The 23598-nt window shown below is 43.2% G+C and overlaps 2 protein-coding genes across 3 annotated transcripts in view; both read left to right on the top strand.

Annotated features, from left to right (window-relative positions):
* The window catches only part of LOC126402948 (tumor necrosis factor alpha-induced protein 2-like), a 52747-nt gene extending 35283 nt beyond the window's left edge, over positions 1-17464 (top strand). For both annotated transcript variants that reach the window (XM_050065327.1, XM_050065318.1), the window contains exons 4-15: positions 5899-6176; positions 6314-6580; positions 7326-7444; positions 9823-9937; positions 10594-10704; positions 11575-11675; positions 11770-11886; positions 12339-12474; positions 12956-13078; positions 13190-13345; positions 13460-13581; positions 14344-17464. In XM_050065327.1, the coding sequence (XP_049921284.1) occupies positions 5899-6176; positions 6314-6580; positions 7326-7444; positions 9823-9937; positions 10594-10704; positions 11575-11675; positions 11770-11886; positions 12339-12474; positions 12956-13078; positions 13190-13345; positions 13460-13581; positions 14344-14659 (1961 nt within the window). In that variant the 3' untranslated portion in view covers positions 14660-17464. The remainder of the gene's footprint in view (positions 1-5898; positions 6177-6313; positions 6581-7325; positions 7445-9822; positions 9938-10593; positions 10705-11574; positions 11676-11769; positions 11887-12338; positions 12475-12955; positions 13079-13189; positions 13346-13459; positions 13582-14343) is intronic.
* A 1381-nt stretch (positions 17465-18845) lies between these two features.
* Positions 18846-23598, top strand: part of LOC126403176 (nucleotidyltransferase MB21D2) — a 16444-nt gene continuing 11691 nt past the window's right edge. The window contains exon 1 of the mRNA XM_050065688.1: positions 18846-19385. Within this exon, the coding sequence (XP_049921645.1) occupies positions 19121-19385 (265 nt within the window). The 5' untranslated portion in view covers positions 18846-19120. The remainder of the gene's footprint in view (positions 19386-23598) is intronic.

Below are 23598 nucleotides of genomic sequence, written 5' to 3' on the forward strand. Positions count from 1 at the left end.
TTAGTCTTGTGGTGACGGTTTGTCTCAAGGAGGAGCAGCTGAGGGAACCGACAGGCGACCAGAGAGCAGAAAAATGTGAATGCAGAGCTCAGATTACCATGCGCACACACTCACACAATACTGCTACTGTTCACACACACACGCTGAGGATGTACAGTATATTAAAGGCACCTCAGTAGGTCCCTTCTTAGATCAGCTCTTCGCTGCACACAGATGCTCACATAAAGCCCGTCTCTCCTCCAGGTGTATCTGAGCAGGTAAACTCTGACTCAGCAGCTTCAGTTTCAGTCACAGAGTTCAGTGTTTTCTGCTTCAGCCAACAGAAACTTCAGATCAGCAGAGACAGAGAAAAGTTTTCACATCTGTGGAACCTTAAGAGACAGATAGAGACTGAAAACAGAGCTGAAGGAGACAGAATGTTGGACACAAGGACTCCTGATGAATCATCGTGTTGTTCTGTAACTGCTGGATGTGGAAATAAAGAACATGAGTTAAGCACCACCAGTTTATAAGATGGTGAACATTCAGATACAGCTTGTTCTGGAAGTCAGTCCATTCATGTAGCTTCAGGACAACCCTCCCAAAAAGTTCTCCACCATCTTTACTTCATTTACTTTAGCTAAATATCCAGAAACATTCCTCAAGTTAAACCCTCTGAGGCTGAGTCAGTCAGGATTGCAAAAGCACTCATTTTTCTCTTAAAGCCGGGGGAGACAGAAAACGGCAGGACACCCTCCTCCTGCAGCTCTGCCCTCTCTGTCCAAAGCCCCACCCACTGGACAACCACAGACACATGCACGCATGTCATACCGTAACCCATTGTTTCCCAAACATTGATTTATTTGATCTTATTTCACCGTGGAGCTGTGCACAGTTAATTTACTCAGCACCTCCTCACCCCTCTCTCTCTGTTTATCAGACCACAAGAGAGACAACAATTAGCTGCTCGCCAGCCCACGGTCCCTCCGCCTTGCTCCCCGCCGCTGTGGGCTGCTTCCCCGGGAGAAGAGCTGGCGGCAGCTCTGGAAACGGACCTTCAGTCGGCAGCTGTAGTGGCTCAGCAGAAAGCCCCCAGCACCGGGTGTCACAGCGGGCTGGTTGCCAGCAGCAGTGCTGAGTCTAACTTGTGTAACGGCAGCAACAGAAAGTTTGCTGATCTGGCAGGGAGTCGGGGTTGTCCGGTCCCCCAGAGCTGGGGATTCTTACTGGCTGGATTTCCGCAGCTGCAGATGAGGGTCTGTCCCTGGAGCTACCGCCCGCTCTCGTCTTGGTGAGGTGCTCCGTAGCGGCTCGAGGCTCTAGCTAATGTTAGCTACATAAACATGAACTGTAAGCTGCAGCCGTTAGCCTTTAGCTCTGGTTAGCAAGGGGCTAAAGTACTAGCCATCTCTGAAACATGTTGCTGATACTGACACATGTTTTATTTCGTTTATTGTCAGACTCTTTTACTGTTAAGACCGTTCGGGTTGCTTTGCAGTGTAGGCAGTAGTTGCCAGTTGGCGAAAGAACAGCCAATAGGAATCCCCTCTCTCTGAAACGACTTGTAATTGCACAAAGTCTCCTGAAAACAAGAGGAGGAGCAGAAGTCTAGTTACAATATGCTCAGAGGTTATTATGGGATTTTTGCCTCAGTGACGTCCAAATCAAATCGCCTTCCCCAGTTTTAATAATGTTCCGGTAACAGATTTATTCCAGGACTTTAAAAACTGTCCTGCAGCCATTATATGTTGGTATGAGGAGAAGGGCGGAGGTGGGCGAAGGTGGGCGGGGCTTCTTCCAGCTGGAACAGATTTCCTCTAAAGCTGAAGGTGAACAATAAGAGCTGTGTTTATGTGTGGAGGGGCACACCATGTATATGGGTGGTAGGTGCGGTGTGTGTGTGTGTGGACATTTTCTACATGACATATAGGGTCTACATATGTGTGTGTGTGTGTGTGTGTGTGTGTTGTTATAGCTGTGTTTTACAAGCTCCAGTGTCGTCTGGTTTAAAGGTGATCAAAGTGCTGATATATCACTTTACAGTGGTCACACCCTGACTCTGTGTGTGTGTGTGTGTGTGTGTGTGTGTGTGTGTGTGTCCACTGGTCTCATTAAAACAAACCTCCACTATGTAACTGACAGTCTGGACCAAGTGGCAGCATTCGGGGCTGAAAAATGAAGCCGACGCTGAAGTGCTGAAACCTGCAGTTCTTCTAATGTCCACTAGAGACTGGCTCCCACAGTGAGTCAGTCCCCACAGACCTCCATGTTAACATGTTTACAGTCTGGTACAAAAACAGTTTTGGTCTCTGTAGATAATTCCAACATTCATAACGACTGTACGAGACTGACTCAACAGTGAAGTGAGTAGATTTTGCTGGTCAAAGGTCACTATGATCTCGCGTCCATTTCATTTTGTGATTGTGACATATCCAGAACGCCTTGAGGGATTTGTTTTTCAAATTTGGCACAGACGTCCACTTTGAGTCAAGGATGAACTGATTACAATTTGGTGGTCAAAGGTCAAGGTCACTGTGACCTTGGGTCCATTTCATTCTCCCAAACGCAATATCTCAAGAACGCCTTGAGAGAGTTTCTTCAATTTTGGAACGAACATCCACTTGGACTGAAGAATAAACTGATGGGAGTTTGGTGGCCAAAGGTCAAAGGTCACTGTGACCTTGCATCCGTCTCATTTTGTGAATGTGACAACTCCAGAATGCCTTGAGGGATTTTTTTTCAAATTTGCCACAAACTGAGAATGGATTGATTGGAATGTGGGGGTCAAAAGTCAAGGTCACTGTGACCTTTTTTGTCTCACTCTTACCAACATGATATTTCAAGAATGTCTTGAGGAAATTTCTTCAAATTTGGCAAAAACATCCTCTTAGACTCCGCAATGATCTGATCAGATTTTGGTTTTAAAGGGTCAAGGTCACTGTGACCTTGCATCCATCTCATTCTTGTGAGTGTGAATCTCAAGAACAGAATTTCTTTAAATTTGACACAAAGGTCCACTTGGACTGAACTTATCTTCATGGTTGAAGGTCAAAGGTCACTGTGACCTCACAAAACGTGCTTTTGGCCATAACTTAAAAATTCATTCACTAATTCTGACCAAACTTGACACACATGTCTAACAGGATAAAATAATGAAGGTCAGAAGGTCAAAGGTCAGCTTGACTGTGACATCATCATGTTTTAACGTCATATCTCAGAAACAGAAGGGGAGACATTTGGTCAGATACTGAATTGGTGACTCTAATCTTGAAACTGTGCTGATTGTATAGATCTTCTGTGTGTGAAGCATCCATGTTTTCACTGACATGGATGGAGACTGTCAGAGACACTGGACTGGTGGGCGGAGTCATACAACCACAGGGTGGACTGGTAAACAAAAAATAAAGATTATCCAGAAGGTGCAAATTAACCGCTGCGTCTGCCGTGTGAAGGAACAAGTTTGAACTCTGCAGAGAGTCGACAACACAAATGAGATCATCCTCACAACAAAGAGCAGTTTACTGTAAAGAGTGAGTCTGTGTGTGAGAGGAAACACAAGTCAGACAGCTGAGGGCGTGAGAACCAGAGTCCGCAGGTAGAGAAGGATCAACACACACTTCCTGACAGTTTACAGGAAACTCCAGCAGCTCACCTGACGCTGACCTGTGAGCATGTGTTGAGGCTTCTCTGACCTCTGACCTCTGAGCCCAACGCTGCCGCAGGAACCAAACCAGGAACATGAAAGAGCAACAAGCTGAGATGTTCCTGTCACATTCCTCTGTTTATAGAGATGATCTTCCTCTGGGCTGCCACTGTGTGTGTGTGTGTGTGTGTGTGTGTGTTTTCCTCTGTCGCCACTGAGGTGGACCAACAAGGCAACATCTGGATGCCTCACATCCTCGCTCTTATTTTGAAAGAGTAGCCCCGGAGAAGCCATCTTCTCTGACGCAGCAGTTGGAGCAGGAGATATCACTTCCTGTCCAACTGTGTGTGTGTGTGTGTGTGTGTGTGTGTGTGTACTTCCTGCAGTGACAGTGTGTATTATCAGGCTGCAGCAGTATTATGAAGTGATGAATAACTGAGTCATATTTCCGCTCTGATTATCCTGCGTCTGTTTCTGGTTTGACTTTGTGTAAACTTCATTTATTACAGTTGTGTTTTTGTTCTTCTTTAAACCCAGCAGAGGTGGAGGAAGTCTTTACAGACTTAACTGCCGTAAAACTATGAATAAAAGAAAGAACAGACTCAAGTAAAGTCCAGGCACCTCAGAACTGGTACTTGAGTAAATGTATTTAGTGACGCTGCACCACTGAAGGTGATGAATATGAAGAAAAGTTGTCGCTGTAATTAGTTGAGACTCTTCTGTCAGTCTTGATGATGTCATCGCAGCGAGAAGTCCCCGCTCTGCTGCTGTGACATCATCAGCTGTCAGTCAGCGAGGATCCTCCCTGACTGACCTCAGAGCAGCTCGACAGTCCCTGATGGCATACGCTGTCTGTGGGCTGTTTGTCCCTCAGGGCGGACTGACAGGTTCCCATCGACACCCTGCTGATGTGTGTGAGAAAAGTCAGTGTTTGTCTTCGTCGTGGGACAAAAACACATCTTCCTCTGTTCTTGTTGGTGAACTGAAGAATAAACAAAGTTAGAATTCAGTGTTGAAGTTTCGAACATGTGGGTGAAAATAATCCTGACAGAGATGGAGAGGTGACATGACATCAGCCCGACCCCACAGACATAGGAAGAGATGAAAATGGGCGTCAGGCATGACGACTGTTATCCCGCGTGGACAACAACCAACACCTCAGAGGAAACAGAGAAAAGGTCATAGCTGATTTTTGGGTTGAACGTACGACCCATGTCCTATTCTTGTGAACCTGATATCTCACGAAGGCCAGTGTGACCTCACAAAACATTTTTTTGGCCATAACTGCAGAATTCATTCAATAATTATGACAAAGCTTCACACAAATGTCTAACAGGATAAAATAATGAAGGTCAAAAGGTCAAAGGTCAGCTTGATTGTGACATCATCATGTTTTAATGTCATATTTCAAGGGGAAGGGGAGACACAAAGTTATGCGCATGATCAGCGCTGCTTCTGCGTCATTGGGCCCGTACAGCAGGCTACTTCCTGTTTAGCACCCCGCTAACTTGAATGGGGATTAAAAAACTGTGGCTCTTCTAGACTTCTGAAATGTTATTGGACTGAACGGATCAAACTCTGATAGTGGAACAAATCATTTTTCGGTGGGTTCTTAGCTCCAAAAAAAAAAATGTAACCACCGATTTACAGCCAGATACCCTCGACTTACATTTCAGCCCTTTCCCCATCAGCAGCGTGACTTTATTTTCAAACCTCCATACCAAAGCACAGGGACCAGTGTGTGCGGCATGTGTTCACTTTATGGAGTTTACAATATTTATTACAGATGTTTACAGATATTTCTCAGCGAGGACGAGGAGGAATATCAGTCAGTTAAATGTCTGGAATATAAATGTGCTGAAACCTCCTGAAGTCTCTCAGTGTTTGAGAGTCGAGCAGAAACTGATTAGTGATTCTGTGGGAACCTCCGTCCCTCTGTCTGTCTCCCTCAGGGCTGCTTTGATGTTCAAATCAAACGAACCCACGCGGATCAGTGTGTGTGTGTGTGTGTGTGTGTGTGTGTGTGTGTTGTGGGTGCTGATGTTCACCTCTGGGACTTGATGAACAGCTGTTGATGCTAATAAGTCAGAATAAAGAGGGCTCATTGTGGAGTATCTGACCTTTAAAGACTCTGAGAAAAGAACTGCAGTGAAATCACGTAACAAGTGTTCAGATCTACTGAAGTCAAAGTATTAACACGACACATCAAACTCTATCGTACAGAAAATGTACAAAGTTGTAATCTCTGATGTCGTACGTCTCCCCTTCTCCTTCAGTCCTGGAGATCCTGCAGCTGGTGAAAAAGCGGGACCTGCTGTTGGCCGACACACACATCCTGGAGCTGGAGCAGGAGTGTAACGAGTCTTTGGCGGCCGAGCGTGCCGCCGGGCCACAGCCGGAGGACACCACCAGCCCCAGCGTCAAAGACGGCGGGCGGAGGAAGGCGAAGGACGTGGAGCTGCTGTACGAGGAGCTGCAGAAGGAGCTGTGGGCCGTTGTCAGGGAGTCTCTGAGGTCCCCGACGGCCGGGCCAAACCTGGGCCTGGTGGTGCAGGTGAGGACTGCTGTCACCACGGCAACAGTCGTGGTAACAGTGGGGATGGGGAACGAAATCTTTTACTCAAGTAAAGTTACTTGTGTATTTACTGGGTAACAGGTCTTTAGGTGACCCGTCTGTCTGTCCGTTTGCAGGTGCTGCAGCAAGAGGAGCAGGTGGACAAAAACTGGGCCGTAAGTGAGGCTGCGGCCCTCGGGGGCCCGAGGCCCCGCCGTCTGAAGCAGAGGTGGAGGGAGGCGGTGGACGAGGCGGCTGACGGCTCTCTGCCTCAGAGGGCCGAGTTCACAGCTGGAGAGCTGGACAAGTACCTGGACCGGCTCCGAGCTCGGGTGGTGGAGGACCTGGGGGCCGCCAAGAGGAACGTGGTGTCCATCTACCCTGAAGACTACCAGCCCTCCCAGGTGAGACAACACCTGGACAGGAAAACCGAGGGGTGTTTTCACAGAGGATCTTAACCTTTTAAAAGCTGACACCCCGCAGACACTCGCTGGAGATGTTGTTTGCATGATCCTGTTTAGATACTTGCAAAAGGCGTCTGAAAGCGGCACAAGAAAAGTGACGGCGCTTCAAGTTTCAAAGAGTTAAATACGTCTAAAATAAAAACCATAATAAAGAGAACATTCATTCTGTTTGTTGCAGAGGTCACATCATGACATCACATTACCTTACATGCGGTGCAAACATGGTATTTCGCTGTAATATGCTGGTATTCCCCGTTATGGCCACGAGAGATTGTTGTTTGCATGATCCTGGATATATATTGATCTGGAATAAAAACAACAACAGGTAGAACATTCATACTATTTGCAGCAGTAAGCCAAGGTTTCTGTTTCCCCCGTCATCTTGTCATTACCTTATGTTACCTCACCTCATGTCACATGCAGACAAAGTATTTCACCTTAAATGTGCCAGAATTTCTCCAGGAATTTCCCATAATGGGAGGTCATTGTTTGCATGATCCTTTTTTGTACCGCGGAGTTCGAAGGGTTAATTACACAATGATACCAATAAATATATGATAATAATCCTGAGCAGATATTATAGCCGGTTTATTATTCCATTTCTGTGGCAGAGTTCAAAGTATCTAACTCAGAGTTTCCTCTTAGGATGTACTAAGGTCTGACCTTTAACCCTGTGACCTGTCAGGTGTACGTGCAGAGCTACCACCAGGCGGTTGCTAGGCGACTGGAGGCCATCACTGACAACCAGCTGGAGATCACTGACATCTACTCCCTGCTGGACTGGCTGCACAACATCTACAACAGGTACACACACATATTCACACAGAAGGTTCCAGGAACTCATTGTTTGCATCAAGTTTCTCTTGTGACTTCCTGTTTGCGTTTCTCTGTCTCGCAAAGAGCAACGTGTCGCCAGGACATCAGTGGCCGAACATAAAGGTTTATGAAGTTTGCTACGTGCACTGACACCTGAATATTAATCAAGCTTAACAACAAACATGAGGTGATACTGAAACAAACAGCAGCTGTTTGGGTTCATGTGTGCCGACGCCAGGTCTGGTACAACAGATGTCCACTGCAGGGTGCCCCAGGGGTCAGTGCTAGGTCCAATTCTCTTTTCAATTTACATGCTCCCTCTTGGCCATCTTATACATGATATCAGTTTCCATTTGTACACAGATGATACTCAGATCTATTTACGTTGTGATCCAACAACTAACTAAAACAAAATGCTGTTAACTTGCTAAATTGCCTGCGTGACGTTCACATATGGATGTTACAAAATTTGTTGCAGCTTGATGCTGATCAGACAGAGATGTTGATCATAGGACGAACGTTCATATGTTAAACAGTCTTGGTTCTCTGTCCCAATCAATAACTCCATGCTGAGTCATTTTTGATCAAACCCTCAGTTTAGACAAACATGTAAATCCAGTGGTTCAGTCTGGCCTCCACCATCTCAGAAATATTCCCAGGATCAGATAATTCCTTTCTAACAAACATCTGGAAACTGTTATTCATGCATCATAACCAGTGGATTGGATTATTGTAGTTCCTCGCTCTCTGGCATCAGTAAAAAATCCCCTGCCGCCTCCAGCCCCAGAATCTTGACTCAGTCTACAAAACATGACCACTTCACACTGATCCTGGCCTCTCTACGCTGGTGATCTGTTGCTTTTTGAATTGAATTTAAAGTTCTATTGATTACTTACAAAGCCCTGAGAGGCCTCACTCCAAGTTATATAACAGATCTTTTATTGCCCTTATTGTCCCTCCCGCATTCTGAGATGCTCTGATGCATCTTTTCTTGTTGTTCTAAGGTCTAAATGACTTCATGGAGGCGATAATGCTTTTGCAGTTCAAGCTCAAAACACTTTTGTTGGCATTGTTGCCTCAAAGCAAGAGCATTCCTGGTTTGAACCCTCAGCTGGGGGAGCCCCTATGTTTGGAGTTCCAGTGTGGGTTTCCTCCAGGTGCTCCAGCTTCCTCCCACAGTCCAAAGACATGCAGGTTAATTGGTGACTCCAAATGGTCCGTAGGTGTGAATGAGAGCGTGAATGGTTGTCTGAGCGGGAAAAAAAAAGTCCAAAAAAGTTAATAACTTAAAAATTATGGTGAAAAGGTAGTTTCTTGCAACCCTAGAATTAAGGTAAAAATATTCACAAACAAAAAAACACTTCTGGTTGCTGATAAGTAGTGTTTAACTTTTGATTTCACACTAAAAATTAAAACCCTTGGCGTGCACTGCAGCGCAAGCAGACAGATGCGCGACTCAGAGCAGCATTCTCCCTTAACTCATCAGTAAAGAATACCTTTGTCCATTTCAAACAACCTGTGGCAATAATAATATTTCTGTTCCCTGATTTACTGTGAAACTTTTTTAGGCAATTCATGCAACAATCAGACCAGATGACTTCTTTACTCGGCCTAATGGGGCCGGCCTTTATTTGTCAACCAACCAAAAACAATCCAATTAAAAACACAAACTGGAACTGGAACATGAAATCTTACATGCCCAACAGACATTGCTTCTCGTTCTTTGAGTTTACATATGGCTAAAGGGGGAAAAAAACAACCGTAAACGGACGGCATGATTAAAATTGCACAAACAAAAAGTAGCCGAGTGGCGGGGTTAATGTTGCGTTCAAGGCCCCCCCCAAAAAAAAGGGGAGAAAAAAAAAGGCAGAATATTCAAATTTTGTTTTTCACATTCGAATCCCGTGCCATCGAACGAAGCTTCGAAGCTTCGCATTTTTTGGGTCAGCCCTATTTACAGTATTATGTGATATCATTATCATTACCGCCTGGTGGAGTACAGCTCTAGTTTTTGTCAGGAAGCCGACAGTATAACGTTTAATGTAAACAAACTACAACAAATTTCTGTATCTTGTCCCTGTGTTAAAACTAGCTGCACCAAATATTTCATCATTTTGTGAATACAAAAGCGACATCTGTGTTTGACCAATGGAGCCAGGACGTCTTTCACACCTGAAACTGTCCTACAGGAACTGTATTTAGCTCCTGATTCCTCCGGTGGATTCACAGGATTAGTCTCTTATAAAAGTTGTTGTTGCTCTGGAGGTGTTCCTGTGTGAGTTTGTGTTTGTTCACACATCATGTTCACTGTGTGTGTGTGTGTGTGTGTGTGTGTGTGTGTGTGTGTGTGTGTGTGTCTGTTTCAGAGACGTTCTGGGGACGGTGTGCATCACGAGTCCATTCAGCCGCGCTCAGCTGAGTCCTCTGCTGCCTGCGGAGACTGTGGACAGACTGGAGCTGGACTGTCTCAACTCTGTCAGGGTGAGACACTCAACTGTATTTCATCCCAAAAAAATTTTGGCATCATACATTTCTGCAAAGCACAGATATGTCACATTCACCCGCTATTATGCAGCAGATACGTTGAACAAGGCTATGGTTAATGTGTAGTTAGATTTAGGCACAAAGATCATGCTTTGGCTTAAATACCCAGTGTTGGGGTCACAGCGATGTCTGTAAAATATGGCCACTTTTCATGCCACTGTCCCCGCTGGAAAAAAGTGATGGTCACTTAAAAAACACAGACGTCTGGTGTAGCCTATAAAAAGTTGCTGGATCACTCACACACTACGTCACTTTGGAAACCTTGTTACGAAATGTACAAATGTGACATGTTGGTGGTTTGCAGAAACGTACAATGCCAACATTTTTCTGCCGGACAGGGCTACTTTATTCAAAACAAAACAAAATGATCTGATCTGAGGAAAATGCAGAGCTGAATGAAATGTATCTGCCTCATTTATTTGTCTCCAAGAAGACAGCTTGTCCATGAGGATTTACATGAGTTGAAATGTTCGGGGGACACGGCTTCCTGTAGGGTTGGAAGGTGTCTTTAAAACTTGTGGACTTTCCTGCAGCTTGTGGTTAAAGGTGAAGGTGCGTTTCTTTTGACCCCCGGCTCCTCCCTCTGCGTGCAGGCTAAAGTGACCACAGAGCTGAGTCAGGTCCTGGACGAGGAGGAGAAACGATGGATGGAGACGCTGCACATCGAGGAGTATCAGATCACTCTGGCCAAGACCGTCATACAGGTACAGGACACACCCTCCTCCTCCTATGTTACCATGGTTACAGCAGATGTGTGTGTGAGCTGACCACCCGGCAGCACTGATCAGTGTTTCCTGCCTGTTTTAAATGAAGGTTATTGAATCAAGAGTGAAGTGTTACATAAAGGTGGATTCCCCTGTGTTTTCAATGCTGATTGTTTTCTGAATGTTTCCTTTAACTGAGGCCAAAGTCAACATCGAGCACTTCCTGATTTTACACACACACACACACACACACACACACACACACACACACAATAACATCATTCATTGAACCGGCTGGCGCTCTCTGGTGGTTTAAAGAAGTATTACAACAAGAACAAGCTCACACAGGACAGTTTAAAGGTCCAGTGAAAAGGACACAGTGTCCTTGAATGCGCCAGAAGCTTCACAAACCCTGAAAAATTAATTAAAACACACTGAATCCAAAAGATCTGAATCAAGCAATATATTGCTGTGATGATTTCCATTTAACCTCCTGAGACACGAACTTTAGTTTGGTATACATTTTTCATTTCTCCTCACTATTTGGGATCAGTAGGACCCGATAAGTATAAGAAACTAAACATTATCTTTGAACAGGAAGTAGTTTTTTCAAAACACGATGGCCTCATATGAGGACAGTTTATCTGACTGTGTGCATGAACCTGTCCTTTAAAATAACATGAGGATGTCAGTGTGATAATATTTGTGTTTAATGGGTTAAAACGTGAAGTTAGTTCTCACCTCTGTGGTTTTTTAAGGCTTCTGCAGTTTCAGTGTTCTGTGCACAAAATTCTGTCTCTTTTCAGAGTTATAAAATGAATGAATATATCTATAAAAGAAATGATCCTGACTTTGTGTTTGTTGTCTCAGAGGCTGCAGGTCGATCTGGAGCGTTCGGCCTCCATCAACAGCAGTTTGGGCTCCAGAGTGGCTCAGTGCAGCCTCAACGGCCTGGCTGACTTCCTGTACAGGTGCACATATGAACTTTATGATCTTCTATTTCGTGGCTTCAGAGAAGTTACTTAATGATCAGAATTCTGACGCTCGTGCGTGTAACTGTTTCAGTTTCCAGCGTAAAGCAGAGATGTTTCATGAAGGGATGCAGTTCGGCATGTTTGGAGACAACGAGGACGGATATGTGTCCAAAACCATCGCTCTGGTCAACTGCTGCCCTCCATTCAGGTACAAACAGGAAATCAACTGTCACTGCATCAACTAATGAGCTTCACAGAACATGTTATCTCTTTGTATGTGACGTTATCCCCTTCATACAAGATGTTGTCTCCAACATACTTTACATTTTACTGTTGTGCTTCATTTTTCATTTCATCGCCAGTTTTTGTTTTCCGATTTAACTCTGTCACTCTTAAGTATTGTGAAGTTTGAGACCATGATCTTGACCTGCTCTCTGCAGTCAAAGCTCCTGTTCCTTTATTGTTCCCAAATTAATCAGAATCACTGAGCTGAACCACCGCTGACCTGTGACATTAACGATGTCCCCGCACTTAATTAATGACGTTATTTATTCTCAACTTTAGTTTCATTCCACATTTTATTTGTTTGTAGACTGTCCTCACTTGGTGGTGTGTGGTCATGGTCCCTGTTTAGTAATGTGTGTGTATGTGTGTGTACAGAGGGTTTGTGCAGCGCTGTGCTCAGTGTGACCCGTCGGTCAGCGAGGACTCTCTGCGTCGAGCCAATAAAGCTCTGGATCACATCGTCCAGCAGGGAATCAGAGTCCTGTCTGAACGGCTCTACCTGCACATCAGGGTACTAACACACACACTGAACCACACACACACACACACACACACACACACTCATGAATACACAGAAACATGCCAGCAATAAGTCAGTATCTTTATGACTGTGACCTGTGACTGTCGGCACTCAAGTGTTTGTCCTCTGGTCTCTTTTCTCTGAGTTGTGTGGAGGCCACTCCTCTGTTGTCTCTGTATCAATAAAGCTTTTAATTTTTAACTTTCATTTATTCCTCGAGTGTTTGTCGAAACACTCAGAGTCAACAGCCAGACAACACACACACACACACACACACACACACACACACACACACACACACACACACACACACACACACACACAGCTTAGTTGAGTTTAGACAGTTTGTGTCTCACTTTTTAAAACAATGAAATCCAGAGTGTTTTACACATGACATCACCACATATCACACAGTCACAGTTAAAATGGTGTAAAGTTTAATAATCTATAATCTGGTGTGTGCGTCTGTCAGCCGTTCTTCGAGCGCCTGGTGAAGAGGAAGTGGCTGAGCAACACGGAGGCGTACGAGCAGATCGAAGCCATCATCAAAGAAGACTTTAAGAAGTATCACAGGATGGACAGTCCTCCCTACCAGGTACACACACACTGTACATGGCCACACGTATGTGGATCATTATTATTACTATATTAATTAAATATATTAGATATTGAATGAACCCTCCCCCGCTCTCTGTGTGATCGTCAGCTGCTGGTGGCGGAGGTGCACCGGCGGGTGGTGATGGAGTACCTGCGCTCAGTCATGCGAGGCAGAATCATCTGCACCTCCATGAAGATGAGGAAGAGGATGGCCAGCCGGCTCAGAGACGAAGGCAAACAGATCAAAGTCCTCTTCAAAGACCTGGTCAGTGTTCGAGGTCAAAGGTCAATGACCTGGCGCCCCTCAGAGGCTTTAGTGTTTCAGTTACAGCTCAGTGGTTCATGATCCTGTCTGTCTGTCTGTCTGTCTGTCTTTCAGGAGTCTCCATCCAGCTGGTTGGACAACGCCCTGTCCCACATCTCAGAGATCATCCAGCTGGAGGACGTCCCCTCCATCCAGATGGAGGTCGGCGTTCTGGTCCGAGAGTTTCCAGATGTCAGGTGCGGCCAAATCAAACGCACCACTTGTTTGTCATCGTCTTCTTCTTCTTCATCTTTTCCTCCTGCTTTTTCGTCATCTTTGAAGTCTTCTTTTTCATCTCCTTCGTCATCCTCTTGATTTCATCTTCATTCTTTGTCGTCGTCTTCTTTGATGCCTTCTTCCTCCTCTTCATCTTCTTCTTTGTTGTCTTCGTCTTCATCATTATTTTTTATTCTTTTTCTTGTTCTTCATCATCGTCTTTGTCGTCTTTTTCTGTTGTCTTCTTCATCTTCTTCATCATCGTCTTCTTCTTCATCCCCTCCGTCATCGTCATCATCATCTTCTTCGTTGTCTTCTTCTTTTCATTCTTCCTCTACGTCGTCATCTCCTCCTGTCTTACTTTTCTTCTTCTCCATCTTCTTCCTCTTCTCCTTCTTTCTTTGTGGTGCGTTCAGGGACCATACAGAGGCATGTGAGAAACTAAATACATAAACACTTTCCTTCCTCTGTGATCGTTATGTGGCTGCTCTGAAATGTCACCTTTAACCCACTGAGCCTCTGAGTGTGTGTGTGTGTGTGTGTGTGTGTGTGTGTGTGTGTGTGTGTGTGCTGTCTCGTTATTGTTCTCCTGATAGCTGTATGGATTATATTTTCCTCCACACTGTGACACATCTCTGTTAATAGACATGTAAACATATATTTTTATAAAATGTATTTCACATTCTTTGTTTGGCACAAACGCCATTAAACGCTCTCACCACGTTTCTTCTCTTCGTGTCCAGGAAGAAGCACGTGTCGGCCATTTTGAACATACGGGGGATGACTCGGCAGGCGGAGCGTCAGGAGATCCTCAACATCGTGAAAGACATCGAGAGCAGTGACGCCGCCGGCGGTGGCAGTGGTGGTGGCGTCAGCTCGGCCCGGCTGACCCGAGACCGCGCCCTCTTCTCCGAGGTGCCCGTCACCTCTGAGGTCCACTGCCTGAACGTGGGCCTGAGCCGCATCGCCCTCACCGCCTCGTCCTGCTTCAGCACGCTGCGACCACGACCGCGCAAGACCAGGACGCCCGTCCAGGAAAACCCTGACGATGTCCTCTGAACCGCCGACCGACAGCACCGGAGTCAGACGGACCTGCTGTCTGCTGGCCTGGTTTTTATCACCAAGTATTAATAGAAACTTTTTCTATTTTCAACAGAGTCCTGATTATTTTCACCCGAGCTGTCGCTGACTGAATGTTTCCATCAGGCTGCTGCTTCACACGAATCCACCAGAGACACTACAAAGATTGTTTCTCTGCAGGAGACTCGGGAGACGTTTGTCCAGCAGAGACTTTGAGACTAATATCAGACCAACTTCTAATCATTTCGACTCTTTTGATTTCAGTTTCATGAAAAACTGTGTGAAGTGCAGCTTTGACACTTTTACTTTCTGAGCTCTGAGAGGAAAACTGTCCCACAGGAGGGAAAAGGAACAGACAGACGTCCCTGGTGGACGAGGAGTGATGATGCTGAGAGGACTGAACACAAAGCTGAGTGGGTGTAGACGGAGGATGGGAGGATTATTAGCAAGATAATTAAACTCTCTTCCAGTGAAGATAAGAATCAGTTCTCTTTACTGAAACACAACAAAATGATTTTAAATCAGAAAAATTCAGACGCACTTTTTGTGTTGTTTTAACCTCGTCAGCAAAGAAATGTTGGCACTGTACGTTTCTGCAAACCACGGAAACATTACATTTATACATTATTATGTGGTCGATACTTTAAAACTTTACATTTCAACAGCGCTGTGGTTCATGTGTGGTTTGTTTCAGAAACTGAAAACACTTATGGTCAGAAAAAGATCAGGTGTTACCCACTTTTTGTGGCACGAACACACCATGAAACGCAGCAACGTCTCAATTACAAACAACCACTTTATGTGGTACTATGAAGATATGAAGTGCAGCGGTGGCTCCGTTAGAGACAACTTCTTTCTTTAGCGCTATCCTGGCACAAAATGCAATGATGTCTCATTAGAAACAATCACTTTTTTTGGCGCTATTGCGGCAAGAAATGCAGCAACGTCTTGGTTAAAAAACAACCGCTTTTTGTGCTGCTATCCCGGCACGAAACACGACAATGTCTCGGTAAGAAACAACTGCTTTTTTGTGGTGATATCCTGGCAGGAAACAGCAATGACTCATAGGAAACAACCACTTTTTGTGGTACTATCCCGACATGAAGCGCAGTGGTGGCTCCGTTAGAGACAACTTCTGTCCTTAGCGCTATCTCGGAACAAAATGTTGCAACGTCTTGATTAGGAACAATCACTTTTTGTGGCGCTATCCCAACAGGAAACACAGGGACATCTTGATTAGGGACGACCGCTTTGTTTGGCGCTATCCTGGCACAAAATGCAGTGATGTCTTGGTTAGGGTGATATTTTGCCACAAAACAGCAATGTCTCATTAGAAACGGACGCTTTTTGTTGCGCCATCACGGCACGAAATGCAGCGACGTCTTGGTTAGAAACAACTGCTTTTTGCGCTGCTATCCTGCCATGTAATGCAGCTATGAAACACCATGAAACACAACAATGTCTCGGTTAAAAAGAACCACTTTTGGAAACACAATGATGGGTTGCTAAAAAACAACCGGTCTTGAACAGTGGTCTGCATCTTAGCGTCTCTCCTGGGAGTCACGCCATCCATCATCCCCTCAATCTCTCGATGACAGATTCAGCTCATAAAGCGCGTCACTTTAGAATCGTTGATAAGATGTGTATGCGACACATGCAATGCATTCGTGGTTTGCAGAAACGTACAATGCCAACGTTACCTTCTGGCGACTGAGCTGCTTCTCAAACGTCTGGTGTGATTTGGGACCTGCACCTGCATCAGGACAAAGAGTTCCTGTAGGACTCGTGGACTTTGAGCTGGAAGATGCCTCGTAGAGGATCAATAAAAGAAAAGCCGTCCTCTCTGCGTGCTGCTGTGGACTCTGGGACAGGAGCACATTCATTAACGGACAGAGAGCGGGACAGGAGGACTGAAGCAGAGTGAAAGACTGCAGCTGGGGGTCAGGTGACCTCAGGGTCTCACACTTTAATCCAGGTCTGGATGAAATTCAGGATTATTTTGGGGGTTTCAGAGAATCTCATTTACGCTCTTATAGGAAAGTTCAGTTTATAATCCGCGGACACAGAAACTGGAGAGTTTGTTTTATTGTTGCACACGATAAAAGAAAAAAATCAAAGGTACTAACGATGATCTGAGTGATTATAGTCAGAGCTCTTTGGTGTGATGAGGTTTATTAAATATGTGGGAGATAAATATTAGTTCTTTTGGTGATACAATAATATCGACTGTAGAACATGTTGTTGCTGATTTAAAGAGTTAAACCAACAGTGTAGACGTAGAGACTGAAGAGAGACGCCTCGCTCTGCTGACACAACGTTGACATATTTTAATGGTTTATTCTGCATTTCCACATTTAATGCTTTTATGTCTTTTAGCTCCAGAACTACAAACATGATGTTTAATTTCCTGCTGATTGTTTTCAAACCATCTGATTGTTATTGATTACTTCTCATCTTTCCATAAAAATCAACTTTTGTTTCTGCAGAGTTTTCACGTGCTGATGAGCGACGTCACCGGACGCTCTGTCGTTCATATGAAAATGTCATATTTCATATTTAGACACTGCAGCAGGTGTGAAGGCAGATTCAACCGCTCACTTCCTGTCAACACTTTCAAAATAAGAACATGTAGTCGCTCGCTCTGACCACCGGAGGGCAGCAAACACACGTCACCTCTGCTTTTATTTTCCATTTTTAAATTCTGTCTCTTGCAAATGTGGATGTATGAAATGAATCTGTCTGTACAGGAATCAGCTTTTAATGACAATAAAACTCATCAGATCACCGACGGCTGTTTTTTGACTCATTTAAAGTCTCCAACTATGACAATGCTTTTATTGTGAAAGAGCAACTTTGTTTTAATTTACTGTAGTTTGAATTTAATTTCACTTAAACTTGAGTTTTTATTATTTGTTTGTATTTATTCATTAACAGCAGATGTAATAATAATAATACATTAGATGTGTTTTTAAAGATCGAACTAGAGACATTTCCAGCAGCTGTTTTAAATGTGTGGCCTCGTGTTTCACTGCTACAAAAAATAACCTACAACATTTTTAAAATTCCATTTGCATTTATAAATCAATAACATTCAGAAATCAGAAATACTTTATTGATCACTGGAGGGGAAGTTAGGACACATTACAGTTGCTCTAACACTGTTAACAGGCGTAGAGAAATTAGAAATAAGAATCATGCAAGAGAAAAATGTTCATGCAACAATATATTTAAAAAATATTAAAAAAAAATAGAATTAACACATATTAACATATACATTGTTCTCTGAGTGAGCTAAATATAAATGCTGGAATAGAATAAATAAATAACACGCAATTATTTAAAAAATATTTCACACTAACTTTTTTTCAAGTAATTTATCTTATTTTTATTTTTGCTTTCAAAGCAGAAAAGTATTGTTTTTGTTTTCTTGTTCACGAATACATTTTACACACGTGTTACAGAGTTCAGTCCATTTTTTCGGACAAAAGTAACATGAACAATGTTTTAATTTTTTATTAACACTTTATCACGGTGGTGTTATCAGGCCTGAGCGTCTGAGGCTTCAGCCCCAAATGTTTTATAGAACAGAACCGCCACAGATACTGGAAAAAAAAAGTAATTATTTTAAAGTAGGATAAAGCATCTCATTAAAAAGTGAGAAAAGGAATACTTTTAAATACAGTTTCTTACTGGTAATATGTATTGAGGATTTTTAAAACAACAGGAGGAGATCCGGAGTTTAAAAATATAAATATAAATAATATTTTGTCAGCAGAATTAAATTGTTTACAAACTATTGAACCATTTTGTCCTGCAGAGAAAAATCAGTGTTATTAAAGTGGAAATTTGAGATTTTTTTTTATGTGAGCATAAAGTGTGAAAAAAATGTTGATATACTTAAAAAAGGAAAAACAAATATTGTTTTTCTCTCTGTCTTTTTCATTCTTTTAATCTATTTTTTCACCTTGTAACTAAAATATCACGCGTATAATATCTTAATCATTTCCTTCCGCCCCTGCTTTGAGTCAAAATGATAAAATAAAAAATAAAAAACAGTGCTCAAAACAATAATTTAACATGTCTCCCCTTTTTGCACCCCCTCATAAATAAACATAATAATATAATAATGACACAGAGCAGACAATCATCTGTTTAAATAAGTAAATAAATAACAGTTCCTTACTTTACCCCGCTGGTTTTTGTTGTATTAATTTGATTTATTAAAATAAATAACCTGAGACACATTAAAACACTCAGAGAACTTCCTGTGTCCTCAGCGTTACTTTTATTTTGAAGGCGCTGAGTAGCGGAAGTGTGTCGGCTGTTTCCGGTGGTTGTGTTTGGTGTGGCTCGGCTCGGCTCGGCTCAGAACAGACCAGCAGTGTATCAGCTGTAGTGAATCCGTGTGTGTGAGTGTGTGTGTGTGACCGCGGAGGAAAGATGGCGGCCCCTGCTCTCTCCAGTCGGGCTGGCTCGGCGGGCAGCCTCGGGAACAGCCCCACCATGGCCGCCGGGAGGCTCCCGCACAGCGGCGGCGGCGGCGGAGGAGGAGGCGTCGGGCCCGAGCTGGACTTCAGGTCGGCGGCCCGCATGGAGGACCTGAACCGGCTCATCCAGGAGTTCAGTAAGCACGACCAGCGGGAGTACGACGACCAGCGGGCTCTGGAGATCCACACGGCCAAGGACTTCATCTTCTCCATGCTGGGTGAGGAACCGTTATCTAACGGCCGCGGTCGCGTCACCGTGTACCGTGTTGTTTTCTCCCCGGTGAGGTGGAGCTGGTGGTGGAGGAGGGATGCCCGCCCTGAAGCCCCGGACTCCACCTGCTCACACACACACTTACACTTACACACACACACACACACACACACACACACACACACACACACACAGCGAGTGGTGTTTTCATGTGTGTGTGTGTGTGTGTGTGTGTGTGTGTGTGTGTGTGTGTGTGTGTGTGACTTTAAACGGTTTAATCCCCGGGATGAGGTTGTTTGTCTCCCGGTACCGGAGGCTGCTCCACCTGCGCTCAGCTCAGGTGAGCATCACTGTGATGCGTTCAGGGGCTCAACATCACAGTGAATGTAACGGTACTCGAGTATAATCCTGAGGTCTTTGTACTTTACTCGAGTATCTCCACTTTATGCTACCATGTACTTAAAGATTATACTCTTTATTTTTTACACAGTCACCTGAGCGCTTTCATCACTTTACAGATTATTAATACAAAGTGTAAATAAAGAAATATTAAAACTATGCAGCAGTCATTAATTCAAACATTAAAGGAACACTTCACCCTCAAATTGACCATCTGTGTATCAGTTAGTTTAGTGTCGCCCTCAGTTCATGACTCCCCACGCCACTTGATGCCACTGTCCTATTTCCAATCTCACTGCCCTGGAATTAAATGTGGTCCTTCCCCCCATTCGCTCTCAATGTATTTTCAAACATTTTAATTAAATGACAGAAAGAATGCTGATAATATGTCTGAAAAATATTATTAAATGCCCGAAAAAAATGTTGATAAAATGTCAGGAAAAAACTTGATTAAAATGTCCAAAAATGTTAAGGAAATGTCTGAAAAACATTTTAAAAATGTCCAAAAAGATGTTAATAAAAGACCTGAAAAATATCAAAAAATGACAGAAGGAATGCTGATATGTCCAGAAAACTTTATTAAATTGTCCGGAAAAAGATGTTTGGAAAATGTTGATAAAATGTCAGAAAAGGCATCATTAAAATGTCTCAAAATGTTAATCTAATGCCTGAGAAATATTTGATGATAAAATGATAATAAAATGTTTGAAAAATGGTAATAAAGCATCCAAAAATAGTTTAAATATATGTTCAAAAAATGGTAATAAAATATCAGAAAAAAATATATATTAAAATGTCCAAAACATGTTACTGAAATGTCTGAAAAATATCTATATAACTGTCCCAAAAACTGATAATAAATGTTTGAAAAATTTGTGATAAATTGTCCCAAAAATATTTTAATAATGTCCAAAAAAATGTTAATAAAACACCTGAAAAATATCAAAAAAATGACAGAAAGAACGCTGATAATATGTCCAAAAAGTATTATTAAATGCCCGGAAAAAAAAGTTCTAAAAAATGTTGATAAAATGTCAGGAAAAAAAACATTGTTAAAATGTCCAAAAAATGTTCAGGAAATGTCTGAAGAATATTTTAAAAAAAATGTCCAAAAAAATGTTAATAAATATTTGACAAAAGGGTGATAAATTGTCCAAAAAATGTTTGAAAAATATCAAAAAATGACAGAAAGAATGCTGATAATATGTTCAAAAAACTTTATTAAATTGTCTGAAAAAAATGTTCGAAAAATATTGATAAAAAAATAGTCAGTAAAAACATCATTACAATGTCTCAAAATGTTAATCTAATGTCTGAAAAATATTTGATGATAAAATGATAATAAAATGTTAGAAAAAAAAACATTATCAAAATGTCCAAAACATGTTACTGAAATGTCTGAAAAATATCTATAAAAATGTCCCAAAAAATGATACTAAAATGTTGGAAAACTTGTGATAAATTGTCGAAAAAATATTCTTAAAAAGTTCTAAAATTGTTAATAAAATGTCTGAAAATAACCAAAAGTTCTGTGGTCACTATAAACTGCAGTGTGTGTGTGTGTCTGTGTGTGTGTGTGTTGGCTAGCTGCTAGGTGTCTCACCTGGCAGCTGTAGCTCCGCCCCTATTTCCTTCCATGCTTCGTCCTTCTTCACGTGATCATGGTCAGAGCTGGAGGACACATCACAAGGCTCCACAAGGTTTTCCTCACATTTCTTTTAGCGTGTTCTGCCTCCATGGCGAGCTGCTGTCAGTCTGTGTGTTTGGGTTTAGCGCTGATCAGTGCGTCACTTCATGCTGCATTTCTATTGGTTGGTTAGTAGACGTAGGTGGTAACAGCAGTCACACAGTGAGATGGTCATCCCAAATATCTGACACTGTCAGAATTTTATCCCAGGCTGTCTTTGACTGAGCATTTTGAAGTGGCGGCAGCAGAGCCTATGTCTGGACCTTTATACACACCTCTCCCTCTGGTTGCTGTTGTAGCTGAGCAGGAACCTGCAGGCGGGTCTTCAAGCTCCGCCATTTTATATGTTCTCCCTACAACGTGACTGACTCACAGCAGACTGACCTCAGCAGGTGTTGCTAACGGTGAAAGGCTAAAAGTTTCAGAACGTAACTCGCGCTTGTGCCAAAGCCTGGAAGAAGACGGTACCTTAAACGCATCGCGACGCCTCCTGATTTTACTGCTGATAAATTGAACTTAAAGATGATCCTCCTCACTGCGGATTTTAAAGATCAGATTAGTCACCACTGACTCGTCCCGCTGAGTTACTGATGAAGAGTGTTCTGACAGAGTGAGGTCACTCTGCTCCGCATCAATAAAACTTTTTTAACAACACTGATGAGTTGTGTTTATTGATCAGGATCAGTGTGAGAGGAAGAGGAAACATGGGGTGTGAGATCAGTGAAAACACTTCCTGTCACTGAGGTTCATTACGATGCTGAAAATAGTCCGTCTGTCCGTCTGACTGAGCCACACGGTTAATTTTAGTCATTAAAGCAACATTTCTTGACAGCAGAGCAGAATGATTCGTCTTGTTTCAAATGCAAATCAGATTCTCCTGAAACTGTCACACTGTGACTGGACGTGTCACATCCTGTCAGCGGTGTCCAGAATGTCCAGGCAGAGACCAAGAAACGTCCCTGATCTTTTCACAGGTGTTGTTTGTCCACTTTATCAGACAGGCGGTCATGAAGCAAATATTTGATCAAAAACTGAAGATGATTTCTGTCTGTTTCCTTAATGACTGTGACTCAGATTCTCAGTGAAGAAGTCCCTGATAGAAACCTCAGGGTGTCGGTTTAAGATTTAAATAATGTGACACTTTTGTTGCATCGTTGGACACAAATCAACAGAAACAAACAAAAAAGACAGTGGGAATAAGAACAGATGGCAAGTTCCTCTGTGAACCCTCATTCCTCTTGGTTTATTTGTGCTGTAGTGCCAAACTTGTCTTTTAAACTGGAGCAGGCTCTTCTGCTTCTTCTGCTGCTGTCCAATGAGATCAGCGTTTGAGATGTCAGGGGCCAATAAAGAGAGACTCTCCACAAGGGTACATGTTTTATTCAGCCCAGTCACCAGAGGAACATTTTGTCATTGTACATTTCTGCAAACTACGAATATGTTACAGTTGTATGTTGCTAAAGTGACAGAGGTTATGAGCTGACTGTGACATCAGGAGGTGGAGTGGAGGAACAAACGCAATAACATTGTCATCCTCTATGTGTCTGAAAAACTCTTCACTCAGGAGGATCTTCAACAAAGACCGCATCCCTGTGTATTTCAAACCCAGCAACACACTCAGACAAAGACTGGTACACCCAAAAGACCGCACACCACACACTCAGAAGAGCAACCTGGTGTACGCTGACCAATGCAGTGAGGAATGCCCAGACTTGTACATTGGTGAAACAAAACAACCACTAAACAAACGCACGGCCCAACACAGACGGGCGAACTCGTCAGGGCAAGACTCAGCTGTCTATCTACACCTCAAGGAGAAAGTACACTCCTTTGAAGACAGCAACGTGCACATTTTGGACAGGGAAGACAGATGGTTTGAAAGAGGTGTAAAAGAAGCCATCTATGTGAAATTGGAAAAGCCATCTCTCAACAGAGGAGGAGGTCTGCGACACCACCTATCCCCCACCTATCCACCTTATTTTTCATGGAAACACGGAGGCAAAACAGAACGCAGCCAGCTTCCGTTTTTTTGTGCGACACTTCCGGTCCAGCACTCTTACCACTGTGTAAATGGGAATCGCCTTGTTGTTTACCTTGCTGAGTTTAGCTATATATATGTATATATCACATTTTT

This window comes from Epinephelus moara, chromosome 2 (genome assembly GCF_006386435.1).
Source record: "Epinephelus moara isolate mb chromosome 2, YSFRI_EMoa_1.0, whole genome shotgun sequence".
Classification (NCBI taxonomy): Eukaryota; Metazoa; Chordata; class Actinopteri; order Perciformes; family Serranidae; genus Epinephelus; species Epinephelus moara.